Genomic DNA, 17,500 nt, shown 5'->3' on the forward strand with positions numbered 1-17,500 from the left:
GACGCCTGATTTTACACCACTATTAAATGCTTTCTTCACTTCAGTGTTTTGTTAACCTGTTTAGTGACACAATTTTAAGAGCATAAACCAAAGGAGAAGACATTTTGTATTTTTTCAAAAGCACCACCCACTCTTAAGCCTTGACCTGCAGTTGTTCAACTGATGGATAATGCTATCCACCTTAACTCACTATCCAGTGGATAGGTCAGAGTGAAACCAATGGATAGTGATTTATCCAGTGGATAACAATAACCACCTTTTGAAGGCTTAATTACACTAATTTGCGAAACAAAATATAGAAAGAATCCTAAACATTCAGTAAAGGTAACCCTAGGCCTAAACAAAAGTTTTTATGCCTAATGTTAGCAATGGTAAACGGTTAGGGTTGTACAAAAGGAACATTTCGAAAAACAGAAACGTGGCCAAAATGCTTAAACCAAAAATATTATTTTGTGAAACAGATTGAAATTTTCTGGGCAGGTAGAACACTAACCATTTACTAATACTAACATTAGGCCTAAAAACTTTTGTTAGGCCTAATGTTAGCTTTAATGAATGTTTAGGATTATTTCCGTATCATTTCATTTCCTTTCGCAAATTAGTGTACATCCATTTTGAACAACTGGAACCATGTGTAAGGAAAGATCTACATTGTGGTTACCCTTAAATAAATGGTGCATTTAAATACTGTACATTTATCAATAAGGCAAACATTAATGGTAAAGAGGCAACCAGCTAGCGATTAATAAAGTGTTGTGGAGAGAAACTTGGAAGAAACAAAGATATATCCAGTTCATGGTCTGATGGGGTTGGATCCCAGAAAATTACAATGCAAATACAGCCCTATTACTGCAGGTCACTCAGTTTCCTTCTTCTCCAAATCATTCAAAAGATGTGTTTTAACATTTCTTAATAATTATATGCTCTTAGAGTTTTGAATGAGCATTAATAAGAATGGAAAGGTCCATCCTAAAATTAAGTACATGTTAATATTGGTAATAAGTTTGCAGAAAGCCTTACACATCTATACAATAATTTACTTTTTTGAGGCAAATGTTTACCTTCAACTGGGCAGACATAAGGTTTTTCTCCAGTGTGAACAAGCATGTGAGTCTTTAGATGACTTGATCTTGAGAAAGATTTACCACAACTGTCATAGCTACAAATGAACGGTCTTTCCCCCGTGTGTTTCCGCATGTGTCGTTTAAGCTTGTATGCACTGGTGAATGACCAGCCACATCCCTAAAGAGAAAAACTTAAGGAAGTTACAAATTTAACAGTTTATCCAATGGCGTATTAATTCGTTCAACTGCAAACAGATTCTCCTCTTTAAAGAGAATATGCATTTTGATATCGGGGCTTAATAGGTTGAATAAAAACTCTATAACTGTATTAAAGTACAGCAGAAGATATTAATAATATGGTGAACATACGTACAATACCTCAACTTCACAATGAAAAGGCCTCTCTCCTGTGTGTGACCTTAAATGTAGTTTTAGCTTGGAGGCTTTAGTGAATCTCTTCTCACAGCCAATTACAGGGCAAGGGTGGGGTTTCTCGCCACTGTGTATCTTCATGTGTGAAGTTAGTGTACCATGAGCAGAGAAAACCTTGCCACATCCTTCCATTTCACATCGATGTGATTTGTTTTCTGTTTGGTGTCTTCTCTCATGAACCTTTAACTTGTGCGCAGTGGCAAACGTCTTTTCACAACCTTCATACCTGCATGCATGGGTGTCGGTCCTGAAGTGGGCCTTGAGATGTGATTTCAGGTTATAAGCTGTGGTAAAGCATTTGCCACATCCCTCATGAGGGCACTGTTAATTGACCGTAAAGAAGAATACATTAATACCGGTAATTAAACTTAATTTTTGATGAACACACCAACACACTGAATGACCAGCACTCCAATCACCCTTTTAAGAGTCCTTCCAACATACGGCGATCACCCACCCTCTTCTCCTCACCTTAGCCCATCCATTCTCATTGTAATGGCATGGTTACTTCATGCAAGATGCAATATGTGGCCGGGAATATTGTCTACATGTATATTGGGTATGTCATGTAATGTTCTTGTAGAGTCTAGAATCAGCGGAGTAGACGATGGACGTTAGTGGTATTGATTTCAGAAGCGAGTCTGAAGTATATAATATGTCAACTAGACATTAAACTCATCATCTTAATTCTCTTAACAAAATAATATTACTAACCAAAAATGGTTTTTCCCCTGTGTGGCCCCTCATGTGCCTCTTTAATTTGTATGAAGTGCTAAAAGCCCACTCACAACCTTCATGAGGACACTAAAGTAAAATCAAGAAAAATGATAACAACGTTGATTAAAGGGAACAGTTTTTGAGTGGACTTAGAGCTTATTTAACCAGTAGCCTTCAGTTTGATCCTCCATGACTTCAACAAGTTTATTGTGTGGCTAAATTCCTCTGATCTACACAACTATAGCTTTGATTAGTATAAACTAAAACAGTGGTTAGTAGTATTGAAGACCCGCTCTGATTGGCTGCTCAAACTCTGAATATCCTTTGCTGTTGACCTCTGAAGACCTGAAAATATTGTATCACTGCAGGAATAAATTAGAGCTGAATTAAATCACTTTTTTGTGCTATATATCATCTGACTATTTTAGTATACTAAAACAACTATTAAACTCAGTGTCTGTGGCTAGTGGTGGATATTTACTGAGCTGCAAAGCGGTAAGGCAAATATTCACCACCAGACACCTCCACTTCAGTGAATAGTTGAATATCTGGGCAATGACAAAGATAATTACATGGCCGCACAGAGATACAAAATTTCTCTTCGAGTGTTGAAAATATTTCCAAGTGAGTGCAGCGAACGAGTGAAATATTTTTCAACATGAGAAGAGAAATTTTGTATCTCCAAGCAGCCATGTAATGTTCTATCTATTATATATAAACACCAATGAAATACTAAATCATTTCACGAAAGGCATTGAAAGGTACAGTTTTTATATGTAACCATAGTAACAGTGACTTTTCACATGTGAAAATAACGTGTAATCATCATGTGTGAAGATATCACGTTTTCGCTCGAAAGCTCTCTTGTTATTTCATTCGTGTTTAGAATTTATAATAAGGAGAAAATTATAACCTCATTTTGCTTACCTTGAAGGGCCTCTCTTCTGAATGTGACAGCATGTGTAGTTTTAATTTGTAGGCTTTAGCACAAACCACATTACAATCTGGCACAGGACATGCATGGCCTTTCCCATCTAAACTCTCTCCAGCTCCTCCCTGCTAAGACAATACAAATTTTACCACAATTGCTTGTAATCTCGCAGTGTTATGATTTTGGTCATAATTGCTCTGAAATAAACACTTTGTTTGGTGTTGAATATTGTGGTAAAAAAACAAATCGAAAGGGGTTCAGCATTGTCGGCACTCTTATCGACAACGATATTCACCGTCACAGTGGTCAAAATGTTCTGGACTCACAAGGCGTAGCCGAGTGAGTCTACAACACCGCGCACCGGTGGCTCAGTTGGTTGAGCACGGGCTGTCACGCGGGAGGTCGTGAGTTCAACTCCGGCCGGACCAACACTCAGGGTCTTTAAATAACTGAGGAGAAAGTGCTGCCTTTGTAATTACATCTGCAAATGGTTAGACTTTCTAGTCTTCTCGGATAAGGACGATAAGCCGGAGGTCCCGTCTCACAACCCTTCAATGTTCATAATCCTGTGGGACGTAAAAGAACTGCACACTTGTCGTAAAGAGTAGGGCATGTAGTTCCCGGTGTTGTGGTCTGTCTTCTGTGACGTATCATGGTTGGGAGGGTAAATGCTCGGAGATATTAGCTACACCAAGCTACTCTAAAAATCCGAGGGTAAATAAAGATATATGATATGATATGATATATGAACAAATTTTGACCACTGTGATGACAAATGTCGTTGTTGAAAAGAGTACAGACAATGCTGAACCACTTTTGATTTGTCAATTAGGGGGGCATAAGGCCAGGAGCAATAATTATATACTGTTGACAAGAATGATAAGGGCTGAAAACAATATATCTAATATTTAGCTATGCTATATCAGAGTGGATCTACATATAATGTTGTACTTGAGAAGAGAAAAGGGGGAGACTGCATGGCCCTTACCAGAATCAGCATGCATCTCACTTCATGAATTTCAGGTTTTATCTGGCTGGTTATATATAAAAAATAAAAGTTACCACACCTGTTCATGTTGTGATATTGCATTGACATCAACACAGGTGTTGGTATCATGTGGCATATTAATGTGGATGGCTTGATTGGCCACTCCTCCAGGTATAAGCATCCCACTCAGTAACACTTGCTGCTGTGACAGAATCACACTCCTGGGAAAATCTACATTAGAGGTCATTGCATCCAGACTAGCAGTACCAACTCCAGTGTTGAGCATTGAGCTGGAAGTAACAACCTGAAAATAAGAGAGTAAAGATAAAATAGTAAAAGGTAAAACTGTTAAAATGTTTGACTAAACGTTTTCGATCTTGTGATCATCTTCAGAGCTCTTCTAATGCTCTGAAGATGATCGCATGATTGAAAACGTTTAGTCAAACATTTTAACAGTTTTACCTTTTACTATTTTATAATTTTACTGGCGAAATGCATATAAAGAGAGTAAAGACTGCCCTGTTATTCACTGAAATTAATGCTAATATTACTTGAAGCATGATTTGAACTAACACTAAGATCCAATAGGTTGTTATGATAATTGCACCAACCACCACTCAAACAATGCTGTCAAGTTAATAAGATCGGCAGAATGTAGATTCACAGGAGGTCATGCATGTACAATGTATTTCAAACCTTACATGTATGCTGATCATAGATCAACAGTCACCTCCCAGTCTTAAAACAACAGAGAGAAGAAAGTGACAGGTGTCACACAGATTTTGCAATTGGAAAGCTGTTTGTCTTCTTAGGAAGCTTTGTTGTTGTGTTGAAGCCATAGAAGCTGTATTACTGTACCTTCAAATAATTATTATAAAAGTCCTGGTAAATGCAAAATGATCTCATAGGAACAATGTTCCCATTGCAGCTTTGAATTCAAAAGCATGTTCCTCTTTCACATGCTGAACACCACACGGTACCCGTTGAGTTTGGTTTGGTAACAAGTCTTTGTTTGGTAACGTTGTCGGGATGACAAACGTGTGGTGTTCAATGCGAAAGAGGATCTTGTTCATCATTTTACTGATTCATTTGGGACACTAACAGCCGCCTGACATCGCTGGCAGAGCTTTGATTGCCGGTTAGCCGATTGCAATGAAAGAAAAACCTTTGCCCTTGAATTCTACGGTGGATCTGTGGCCGAGGGAACATTTTAACCAGAAATATTTGACTCAATTTGGTGGGTTCCTGATAATTCAGTTTAAGCCTTGGTATTTAACTATAACTGTTGACAACCGAGGAACTGACAATGGCTCAATTCACATTATAATTATCTGGAAAACAACCACACAGGAAGGAAGCGACCCATAGTGGCAATAGGGTGAGGATTTTTAATAACTGAGAATTTTTTCGTAAAATTATCTTCTCAGGTGTTTTATCGGGATTTCCATACAAATACTTATATTTTTGTTGGCTTTCCCCCACATTGAGCTTGGGGTGCCTGTGGTAATAACTCCATTCCAGGGATAAATGAGCCTTATTCCAGGAATACCTTTATCCCTGGAATAACTGTTTACCTGGCATAATTTATTCCTCCTTCCAGGAACCAGCCCCTGGCCTAACTTTTGTACCTTGTCCCTCTTCATACATATTTATTTTTTTCCCTCCAGAAGGTCAATTCCTTTTACCTGGTAGTGAGCTTCACTATCTTCAGCATCACCTTCTGTTAATATTGCCGGAACTTGTGTTGAAAAGGTGGTCACATCAGCAGGAAGAATATTACTTGTCACCACGGAAATGCCCTGGGTGTTGGGATAAACCTTAATCATAATTTCCTGGCTTTCTGCTTGTTTTGTCTTCTCTTGTACTAATGTTGCGGCAGCATCCTCTTCTTGATTTGAAACAACTTTAACAGTTCCAGCGTTTATATGTGAATGTTCTACTGTCATAGAAATAACATTAAACAATTCCTATGATCAAAACAATGCGTACACTCAGATATAAATATATATACTAATAACAGCAGAAATTACAATGGTTTGTGCCTGAACCATTTTGTCAAGGTATGAAAGATTTTCCAGTCTAAAGGGTGGTACAGCCCAGGATGTTTACAAATCAGCTATGCATTACCATCCCCTTTCAGGATTACACTAACCCAACTGATCTTTTTTTAGTGTGCAACCACGATGTGAATCCTGGGGCCTGTTTCTCAATATGGCTGTGTGGCCCAGTGGTTACCTAGGGCGCTTGCCTTGAGATCCGGAGTTCCCGGGTTTAAGACTCGTTCTGACCACTCATTGAATTTGTTCCTGGTAGTTGTCCCTAGTTCAACTTCTTGGCTGCACTTGTACATGTAAATTGCCAACTGGTTTGCCTCCGGACAGTTAGGATTCGTAATTAACAGTTGTTGTTGTGTTCTGTTGTTTCATTCATTGGCCCTGAAAAGCCCCTATGGGGAGTTGTCAATTAAGTATACAATGCATTGTATTGTGTTAATATTGCCTCAAAACTTTTTGCATCCAAGCAACTGAAAAACTGATCCTTGAACATGTTTACAAGACTAGAAGAAAAAACTGCAAAGTTTCATGACTTAATCATTTTCATTTTGAAGATAGAAATAAGTGATGTCACTTGAAATATACCCAAAAAGTTTCAGAACTTTCGAAAATGCTTATACAAACCATTATTAGATGATTAGCATACAAGCATTCGCAAAAAATATTTCAGTAAATCAGTTCAGGAATTCAGGTGCAAATTCATTGTTTTATCATTAAATTATGATAAAACAATAATAATTAATGTTTTGTCATAATTAATCACACCTGAAAAAAAAAAAAAAAACACTATAAATCACTGATTTCTGAATGGATCTATAAAGAAAGTCTCTGTTCCCCAAAAAGTTGAGTGCTATTTTATCTGTTTGCCATGAGTAATGCACCTTTAATTCCAAAAGGACCGTTGTTTTAGCATTCTTTTGTTTCCTTGCAAATTGGCTCTATTGACCTTGCTTTCAAACATAAAATTCAAGAGAACATTTCAAAATTGAACGAGGCCAAATGGGCCAATTTGAAATCAAACAAAAGAATACCAAAATGATGGCCATTTGTAATAAGGTGTATACCTAATACATTCATACATGTACTTCAGTCAGGATACCATGAAGTAAAATAAGACAATAATATAGAGCCCTGAAAGCAGCTTGGGAGGTGAACCAAAAATGCACAAGACTCCACCTTACTCATTGATGAAGCTGTTTGAGTTCCATCTGACTGTTGGTCATTTTGCAAAGTGGTAGATGAACACTGATCAACCAAATCATTCACCCCAGCTGAACACAAACGATTAATATTTCTCATGTATTCTGGAACAACCCTGCCATCCACACTGATCAGCTGAAAATCACTCTTTTCTTCTTCCCTCAACTGGTTCTCTTCGCCTGTGAATTTCAATGAAATGAAGCAACACAAATTTCAAGTTCCTCACAGAAAGGTGTGTTTCTTGCTCCATCAGGGTATTAACCCTTTCAGCCCCGATAGTGCCAAATGGCACTTATAGATTTTACTCTGTCTAACGCCAGACGATTTTACTCTGTCTAACGCCAGACGATTTTACTCTGTCTAACGCCAGACGATTTTACTCTGTCTAACGCCAGACGATTTTACTCGTCAATGGGGAACCCCTCGGGGCTTAAAGGGTTAAGCTAACAGCATCGAAAAACTGTGTCCCCGTTTAAAAGGATGGAGTTTCAAGGATTTGGTTTCTAACTTCTTTGCTAATGTCCAATAGACTCTACTAAGGAATTGTTTATTGCAATATAACATACTGGGAAAAACATCTTGTTAATTCACTCGGATGAAGGGCAAATTGCTAGAAAAGTCAACTCACAAATCTCAGTTCTTTAATGGTAGTTAATTTAAGTTTATTGACTTCGATTCACAGATGCCAACCTCTAGAGATCTAAAATCTGGAGAATTTTTTTCATTCACACTCCCAACCCCTTCCCACCACAATGAACCCACCCTCCCCCCCCCCAAAAAAAAACCTGCAACCACCCACCCCCTGTAGCCCAGCAGCTCCTTCAAAATTCAAGGAAAATCTGCTGTCACTGTGAATCTTGAATGGACAAATTGTGGGAAAACAGGGTACTTACATTGAGAATTTTAATTTTTTAAGATCCAATCAAACAATCCATTATATGGCCACACTAACAAATGAATCTGATTGTTATAGTTCTTCCAATGTGTGTTTGAAACTCAGAGACAAAGTGTTGCATTAACAATGAAACACGTTTGAAAAAATATAAGTTCTTTTAACTTGGGGATGCAATTTGAGCCTGTACAATGGAGCAATGTCTTTAAAAGGTTCAAAGTTGTATGTCTGGGAGATTCAATAACCTGTATGGGAGACCAGGAGATTCCTTCCGTAACCAGGAGAATTGGCATATAAGTGCATCTTAATATTAACTTTTTTTTCAGTTTTTGTAATATCTGGTTGCATGTATTATAATACTTAGCGATATGTCATTGCTTGCTTTTTCTGCTGAGAGGGGGGAGGGGGCCTGGGTAGAAAAAAGTGAATGAATCACAACATGCAAAGTGGTGATCTTGAGAAAACAGCATGCAATGACAAAGTACCTTTTTACTTACAATTATTTATTACCTTCAGCATGAAAGGGTACAATGTCTTTATCGCTGATTTCACCGTACACAGAGCGAGGGAATGTTATGACCAGTTCCTCATCATGATCTACTGAGTGACCATCCTCAAAGTGTGATGACATATATTTATGCTCTTCTAAATTATCATGAACAATAAAGCTGCAGTCTTGATCTGCACTGGTGTGGTCTGGCTCACAGCACTCTGGAGTTGCACCAGCCAATGGAAACTGTTTCTCATTTACTGTATTAGCACATGTCGTGGTGACATGAAGTTCATTATCAAGTAAAGATGAGGAAGAAATTTCAATTCCAGCTGATGAGTCTGGAAGAGTTCTTTTGTCCTCTTCAGCAATTTCGTCATTCTTATGAAACCTATGGTCTATGTCCTCTGTGAAACCATAAAGAGATATTGATAAGGATTCATTTCAACCCATTCCAATGCACTTGATCAAGAAATTATAAATTTATCAGGTGAAACCTGAAATTGCACAAAATTATCCGCCTAGAAGAACAATACATTTTTCCAGTGTTCCAGCAAAGAAATGATTCCCTAGTGAAACTACAATGCTGTTAAATCAGCCATTTGCCGTACCGTACTGCTGTTTACCCGCCGGGGATTCCCAAGATATAATAATAATAATTTCTTCAAGAAGTCAATTAGGTCACTGCTTCATTCCATTTTTAAATCAACAACACTACAATGAGGTGATGTCGAAATTCGAAACAGTTGTTCAAAACTTGACAAACCAAAGAAAACAATCGTATAACAATGTTTGTCAACACCGGTGAACTTAGTCCCTCACCATTCGAATCCTCTAATCTGTTGCTGGCCCCTGTTTCATGTTCAGGGAACCCCTCGGAAAGTGACGGCCCCTGCGAATCCATTTTGGCGCTCCCCGCAACAAGAAAGCAAGATGGCGACGTTGGTGTAAAAGATCTCATGCGATTGCGCGTTTTTATAAATGAATAGGGGAACTCTTGGGGGAGGGGGTGATACCTTTGCCACAAGCCATTTGCTTCCAAAGGAGTAGAGAAAGAACTTTTCCGAGATAGGCCTCAAGAAAGTCTTGGGTGGATACGAAATTTCGATTTTTCAAACTTCAATTCCATTTTATCAAAATAGCGACGAAAAGTTTCCAACTTCTCAAAGAGGGGCGGTTACCAAGCATTGTTTGTCTGCTTCGTCGTCTTTGTTATCTTTTTGAGAAGCTGAAGACAATCTAATACTTTTCTCTCCGTTTAAGAAAGTCGAACATGACAGACGATGGGAAAAGCGATACAGATCCTTGTCCACTTCAGTACCTTGATTTTAAAATGGTGGATCACAAGGTGATGTGCCCTTTTTACACGTCTTTGTTGACGCGTTCAGCTGAGCAAGGTATCGCTCCAGAGGATCTTCACCTCCTTCAAAGCGACCTTGAAACGCTGCTTGCCGGTGCCAATCGACGGTTAAGACAGATAGATACCGAAAATAAATTGTTGGTTGATTGGGTAGAGAAAAAAGACAAGAAAAGCGTTAGACAGCGTGAGTTAGAGATACTGAATTCGCTGCAATCATCGTCATTCAAACGAAGTCGACCTGCCACTGAGGAAAGAGGAGCGAAGAAACAGAAATTTGAAGAGACTCGTAGTTCTAGCCCAGCACCAGTTGGAAGACCTAAAAGTAAACAATCTGCTTCTTCTGAAGGAAGTCAAGAGGAAGAAATATTTCCTGCAAGCGTGAAGGCAAAAACGGATGCTCCCAACAGGTTTTGGACTGCTGTTGAACCTTACTGTGCAGACATTACACTTGAGGACCAAAAATTTCTTGAGGATTCTTTGAAAGCTCCAGATGATGATCAAGAGTATTACAAAATACCTCCATTAGGGAGGCATTATGCTGAGAAATGGGCACAGGAAGATCTTCTGGACGAACAAGATGAGGGGTGCAGAATGCAGGATAAGAAATTGCGTGGTACTTTGACTTGCACAAGTGACAACATCACTAAAGGAAGTGAAGACAAATTAACTCTTAAGAAATCAGATTCTATTGGACTACCAGAAGAAAATCTTTGTCCATTTGGGCCTCTCACTCAAAGATTAGTTTCAGCTCTGATTGAAGAAAACATTATAGCCCCAATTTCAGAGCAGACTTCTGGTTCAGGAAGCTCTGATAGTGCTACCACCACAAGGAGTGGAAACAGCTCCCCTCGCACCCCCACAAAGGCACCACATGTACCTCACACCAGGATGTTAGAGGCTCGTATCAGAGAAGAACTTCTTTTCCAAGGGTTACTAGAGCCTGATGATCAGACAGAGGAAGATAATGATGATGAAGTTCTGAGTGAACTCAGGAGGCATCAAAATGAGCTTCGTGTGCTTATGGCTAAGAACAGGCAACAGAAAATGGAACTGTTAAAGTTGACACAGGAAGAAATTAAAAAACAGGAACTTAAGCACAGAGCACAAGTTGCTGATGCAGAAGTCATGGAGTGGTTCAGAAAAATGATGGCTTGTAAACAAAAGAGAAAATCTCCAACAAAGAAAGAAAAGGAAGCTGCATGGAAGGCACTTAGAGAAAGGGAAGCTATACTTAGGGTGCTCAGCAACTCATCATGACTTTGTAAATTTGATAGAATATAATAAATTTCCAGTATATTCTATTATTACATAAACACCAGTGACATACGAAGTGAGCTTTTGCGGGAGAGCATGATATCTTCACACGTGAAGATAACATGTTGTTTTCACATGTAAAAAGGCCATTGTTGCTGTGTGGTTACAAACGAAAATTGTGCCTTTCGAAACCTTTTGTTTATATAATAAACAGAATATAATATGGTTGCTTGGAGATAAGAAATTTCTCTTCTTGTGTTGAAAAATATTTCACTTGTTCACTGCACTCACTCTTGAAATATTTTTCAACACTCAAAGAGAAATTTTTTTGGACATTAACTCTGCACGGCCAAGTAATCCTCTGTTTATAAATAGAGGAAGATAGATGTACATGTACATGTATACAGGGTCAATAATAGTTGAAGAGTTTAGGAAATAAGTCCTATTTCCTCTTTGTATATAAACTTGTACCAGACCCTAGCAGGTATAGCAGGGTTACCAGATTCAAGGGATTGGCTAAACTCAAGCATAACATTATAGTGAACTGTGTTCTGGGAAGTTCTGGGCTGCTATGTACTGTAAACAGAGCTTTAACCAGTGCTCAACAAAACCGCATTCTTACCACATGGGTCTACCCAACAGATAACATCACAAACTGTTTTACAATGTGAAATTCAGTTGAAAACAGGAATGCAAAGTAGTTTGTGATGCCATCTCAGGGACAGACACATGCTTTCTCACTATGTGTACTTTGGCATTGGAAAAAACGATTGACATTTGAAGTCAAATTTTCCATTTACTGTTTGGAAATATTTGCATTGGTTCCTGAGATATTTAAATTTGAAAAATGTGTAAAATATACAAGTGAGAGGACTGATGATGTCATTCACTCAACCCAATAGTGAATTTGAAGCAGAGACCATTGAAAGTAGGTAGGCTAATAGTTCTACAGGCAACACACCGATGGCTATAAAGAAATTGGTTTTCATGGCAACTCACTCTTTTCCAGTCCCCTCCAACCTGATTTCAATATTTTTGGTGATTTTAACCAAAAAAACATTTAACAAGCCACAAACTCGACTTAACACATTAATATGATTGCAAGATCATGCAGACGAGGCACCATTGGCAAATATCAAAATAGAACTTTAATTAAAGGTGTCCAGCAAGGCCTTTAGACTTGAATATCTCAGGAACAAAAAGAGTTATTTTGAAAATAGCAAAAAACAGCATTCTTCTTTTCGTACAGACTATATGTTTATGTCTTACAATCGCTAAGCACTTTAATTTTACCAGTATAAAATCGCTAGGAGTTTACATCGTACAGAAAATGTCTAAATTTATAGTGCTCAAATTCAACTATGGTAAATTAAAAATTTGAAGTTAAGGGCACTTTAAATCTAAATTTAATCACAAGTTTGTCATTGCTTCATCAGTTGGCATGGGAGCCTTCTGTTTAATTACAGTAGGTGTGAACATACTGTACTTGGCCATGTTGAAAAACCAATAGGCTACGTACTAGGATTTAGAAAAACTAAATATTTTGAGGAAGAGCTCTTGCTCAAAATATTTAGTGTTTCAACTCCGCAATTAGATGTCAACCACGGTTTGAGTCTCGCCTGTCTAAAAATCCTTTAACGATCTAATTTTATTCTGAAGGAAAGCAAAAAGCCTAATTCAAAATTGTAGAAAATTAATCTTATGGATTCAAACATTTTTGATCAGTAAATAAACTGAAAGAAATCTTTTCACTAATCAGGCTTTGTACAACAACTGGGCCCTGGTTTACAGCTAGGACTGAATTAAATTGGTGCCTTAGCATTCCCGTAGGTGCAATGTCAAATTAGAGTGATTTTACTTGACCCGTGAAACAGAGAATAACAGTTATTGTGTAACACTACCTCCTAATTAGACCTATTGTTTTTCTGTTACTCAGACTATTTACAACTAAAACGGTAGTGCAGTAAAGAAAAATGTAAAATGAAGAATTTCACTTAATAAAGGAAGAAAAGTATTACAATAACTGTCGTATAATTTATCTCTTCAGTTGTGTCATTATTGTGTGTTCTGTTTTTGTGTCAGATTTTTCATCCTCGAACTTGTATACACCATGTGATAGAGGCTTTTACGCACATATAGCGTGTAATATTCCACTATATATTTCACGGGTCAAGTAAAATCACTCTAATGAAGAATAAACCACTCTCAGCTCAGTCCTTGGTTGGAATGACTGTAAGTTTTGCAAATAAGTGCTACAGGTATAAAGCAAATTTTTTATATGAAAATGCTAAAATTGTGTCCTAAGGTAGAAAGGTCAATCAATCAAATGAAAAAAAAATTAACTGAGAATATTTAAGTGAAAGGGGCTTTGAACCCTTAGACTCCCATAATCGAAAAGTTCATTCTCCTAACTACTTCCGTAGATTTACCGGGTATTTGTTGGCTGGTCACCAGAATTTGGTGTTGTATCAGGATCGCTTTCTTTAAGATGATCATAAACTTCATTCTGAATACTTGTCTACCTGACATTGAATTGGAATGGAGGGATGAATATACATACTAATCAATCCTGGGAGTCAAAGGGTAAAGAAGATCCATCAAGAGAGGGTTGCTTGCACCGCACCTGAAATTTGTTTAAAAGCTGCAAAACTTTGAAGTATCAAGGTTGGTGGGAAAAAATATTTAAACCCTCAATGACCAAGTTGACATTAATTTTTTTCAACAAAGCGATACAAAATATTGGACGCCATGGAATGCAGATCAGACTGCTGCTGTTACTCTGATGGCTTCGGAAAGACTTTCCTAGTTACATGTTCAACATTCATTAACACAATGAATATTGATCAAAAGTAAGAAAATGAAATCATTTTAATGGAACATTTTATTCTTTTTTAAACAGTTTTCCTCTAACCTGGGCCCAGTTGTTCAAGGCCAGATTAACACTAATCCATGATTTAAATACAAACCCAGGCTTGAATTTTGCCCGTCCAAAAAGCCTTAACCTTGCAATTTTATGCTGAAGGCTAAAAATCTTGCAGAAACACTTTCTGATCACAAAAATAGACACCAATAATTGCTGTGTATTAAATTATTTAAGTTTCTCGTAATCCAGGAATAACTTAATCAGGTTTTTAACAACTGGGCCCTACACTCTAATTTCCTATGACTTTTATTTAATGCCTTTTTGCATACTTTGAAGAATTTACTTCAAGGAAACCACTTGACACCTGATGTGATGCAACAATGTGTGTAGTTGAAACTACACCTCATCGGCCCCAGCCACTCAGACCAACTCTGAAGGCACTGTTTGAGCTGCAACTCAGGACAAAATTGTGACAGGATGAAATTATTTGCTCAGTTATGCACCTCGCCCTCTAATATTTTTATTAGTGATCATTTTTATATTGATAAAGTGTGTTAAATAATAATGTTGACATCAGTTACGTATAGAGTGAAACTCTTCTTTGGTGACTAATGTTAACATTTTCTGTCTTTTTTAATATTCCCACTTGAAAATGTGTCACTGTGATTAGCACTAATAAAATTATTAGCTTTTCTTATCTATCAGCAAGCATCCACGATGATATCATGAATTAGACATCTTTTTGGAGTCAAAGGCCTTGAGCTTTAGCTACTTAATATTGTAGCATTTCTTTCTAATTATAAATTTTTAGTATCCATTAGCAATGAAGTAGTCTGCTAACTTCTCTATTACTGAACTGCAGCAGCCAGCTTGCATTCCTTCTGAATATCCACCAATCAAAAGACATTTGTTTGTTTTAACAGCAACTGCGCCTTCATTGCCGTTTCGGCAGTATATGGCATGTCCAGGATCTGACCTCACAAACACATACTTTGTTCTGTTAATGGCAATTCCTTTTGCATAGAAAGGTGATGGATCCTTTGTGATTCCATTGAGTATTGCTTGGGCCTCACTTGGGAGGACCTACCGACAAACAAGTACAGGATAGGTTGAAATAGTTTGCATGAAAAATAGGAAGCTGCAAAAGGCAGCTGGGCACCCATTTTTTTCTTTTTGAGCATTCACATTTCATCTCAACTGATGGATACCATATGAATTGGTGATCTTTGTGTAATGTTTATGATGTGAGATGCATTGTTGTATGACATTAGTTTACAAACTTGAGGTGAAATTTGTATGTGTTACTACTAATGAACATGCATTATTAATGAATTGCACAAGGAAATTTACATTGGTGAGATGTAGGTTACAGTGGCAGTTGCACAGATGAAATGAGGATATTGTATGTGACTTGTGAAAGAAACTGTGATACAGTAGGTCGTGCATAAGTTGAACACTGGTAACAGAAGGATAAATAGTGCCTGAATTCTGGGTTAAAGTTGGCTTGCAAATCAAGCTATGTTTACAGGTATGTTACCATTTTCATTATTAACATCCTAATCAAGGGTTTGTTGCCTGTCAAAACAAAGGTTAAAAAAAGTAAGTAAAGTCTGCTTACGAGCCACTGACCCAACACCCTGGAGCCTATCCCCAGTTTCCGTAGCATGAAGTGACTAGGAGTATTTCTACTCCCCCCTGGATGGGATGCTAGTCCATCGCAGGGCTACACCCAGCATTAATTTGCTGGTACCCATTTATACACCTGGGTGGACAGACGCACCATGAGAGTCAAGTGTCTTTCCCAAGAACACAAGAACACAATAACACAGCAACAGGGAGTCAGGGTGGTTTAGTGGTCATCAACCGTGCCTCCCACCTCTGTGACCCAGGTTCAACTTTGACCTTGGGTCGCTCTCATCCTGACTCTGAGGGTTTTTCTCTGGGTACTCCAGTTTTCCTCCCTCCTCAAAATCAATTCCCAGTCAATTACATCTGGCTGGGTTTGCAGTGCTCCGAAATCACACATGGATCGTATGGCGGCAGCCGTGGGTGCCTTCACATGCATTCGGTCTGTTCCCGTTGAGCCAGTTGATCCTGAAAAGTCCTTGTTGGGAGTGGTCAGCAAAGCGCACATTTACATTTACATTTACATTTACAATGTCCCCAACCAGGACCCAAACCCGGACCACTTGATCCAGAGGCGAGCTCACTAACCATGAGGCCACTGCCCCTCCCATGTCAAAACAAAGGGATCTTTTGATATTGTGCTTGGCAAACTTAAATACACATACATGTATGGAATGAAATGTTAATAGAACCCACTGGGAACTCGGCAAAATCCGAGCCCCAGATGGGATTCGAACCCACGACCCTCCCTAGCAAAAAAGCAAAAAAATTTGGGGAACATCTGTAAAGAGTACTGCCTAATGCATCAAACTCTGCAATTAAAGTCAATGTACTTGACATCATGAAAATAATATTTGTAACAGCACCTCATTACAAATTAAGTTTTCAGACAAAGTAATAGGAGCAATCATGTCGACAAGAAATTGTGCCCGTCCAAGATTAATTGTTACGAGGTCAGGATTCTACGTAAGCCTATTATTGTAACTTTGTTTTCTGATTTCTTCCACCGTATTCACTTCAATGGTATTACATTCATTCCCAGATAATTAATATCAGATTGAATTCACAAAGGAAATCATCAATAACCATCAATGTCAGTAAGGGTAAATCGATATCGATTCGCTGAAACATAAGGGTTTCCACCGATGAAACATCGACTGATCAACACAAGCACCGATGAAGTTTGGTTTCACTCCAGTAACAAACTTACGGTTAGAGAAATACACTTGAAACAAAAAAAAAACAAACACTTGTACAGTAGTTGACAACGAACATACCACAAATCCTGCACTTGAAGCATATCGCTTGCCATCCAAACCATGAATCGAAGCTCTTGCCACCTGACTTGTACCTAGCAAACTTTCATCAACAAAACTTTGCCAGCTCATTCGATCAGAAAACAATATGAAGGGTGGTTCACTTCGCACTATCTTGTGTGTGTCTGTTTGTGGCCAAAAGTATCTTGGTCACGCAACGCTTCTGATTGCGCTCAGGGAGGGAGGGCTAAGGTTCAGTCCCAGTCCCCCTCTACTAAAAGCTTTGGCGGGAAAGTCACGCGAAGTCCACCATTATCGAATCAATGATTTTTTGGGACTTTTCTTTTCAAGAAACTTCCAATTTTAGTAAGTA

General features: G+C 38.2%; 4 protein-coding genes across 7 annotated transcripts in view; 2 read left to right on the forward strand and 2 right to left on the reverse strand.

The window, feature by feature from the left end:
• LOC137983729 (uncharacterized) overlaps positions 1-9,843 on the reverse strand; it is a 14,249-nt gene extending 4,406 nt beyond the window's left edge. Inside the window, exons 1-9 of one of the 4 annotated variants that reach the window (XM_068830903.1) lie at positions 9,591-9,834; positions 8,789-9,175; positions 7,368-7,565; positions 5,818-6,071; positions 4,212-4,436; positions 3,141-3,269; positions 2,211-2,300; positions 1,443-1,817; positions 1,062-1,242 (exon numbers count right to left, since the gene is read on the reverse strand). In XM_068830903.1, the coding sequence (XP_068687004.1) occupies positions 1,062-1,242; positions 1,443-1,817; positions 2,211-2,300; positions 3,141-3,269; positions 4,212-4,436; positions 5,818-6,071; positions 7,368-7,565; positions 8,789-9,175; positions 9,591-9,729 (1,978 nt within the window). In that variant the 5' untranslated portion in view covers positions 9,730-9,834. Of the gene's footprint in view, positions 1-1,061; positions 1,243-1,442; positions 1,818-2,210; positions 2,301-3,140; positions 3,273-4,211; positions 4,437-5,817; positions 6,072-7,367; positions 7,566-8,788; positions 9,176-9,379 lie in introns of all 4 variants that reach the window. The other 3 variants (XM_068830905.1, XM_068830904.1, XM_068830902.1) reach the window with 3 other exon arrangements.
• Positions 9,844-9,910: 67 nt separating this feature from the next.
• Positions 9,911-13,401, forward strand: LOC137983732 (transcriptional adapter 3-like). Its single transcript, XM_068830907.1, has one exon. The coding sequence runs from the start codon at positions 10,042-10,044 to the stop codon at positions 11,383-11,385; it is 1,344 nt and encodes a 447-aa protein (XP_068687008.1). The 5' UTR covers positions 9,911-10,041; the 3' UTR covers positions 11,386-13,401.
• An 854-nt stretch (positions 13,402-14,255) lies between these two features.
• On the reverse strand, positions 14,256-17,345 carry LOC137983734 (profilin-2-like). The gene is made up of 2 exons (XM_068830909.1): positions 17,149-17,345; positions 14,256-15,328 (listed from the first exon to the last, which is right to left on the reverse strand). The coding sequence occupies exons 1-2, from the start codon at positions 17,257-17,259 to the stop codon at positions 15,053-15,055; spliced, it is 387 nt and encodes a 128-aa protein (XP_068687010.1). The 5' UTR covers positions 17,260-17,345; the 3' UTR covers positions 14,256-15,052.
• Positions 17,346-17,403: 58 nt separating this feature from the next.
• The window catches only part of LOC137983733 (replication factor C subunit 4-like), a 15,586-nt gene continuing 15,489 nt past the window's right edge, over positions 17,404-17,500 (forward strand). Inside the window, exon 1 of the mRNA XM_068830908.1 lies at positions 17,404-17,500. This exon is cut by the window's right edge and continues 119 nt beyond it. The gene's annotated coding sequence lies outside the window, so the exon portion shown is untranslated.

Source organism: Montipora foliosa, chromosome 13, assembly GCF_036669935.1.
Source record: "Montipora foliosa isolate CH-2021 chromosome 13, ASM3666993v2, whole genome shotgun sequence".
In the NCBI taxonomy this organism is placed as follows: Eukaryota; Metazoa; Cnidaria; class Anthozoa; order Scleractinia; family Acroporidae; genus Montipora; species Montipora foliosa.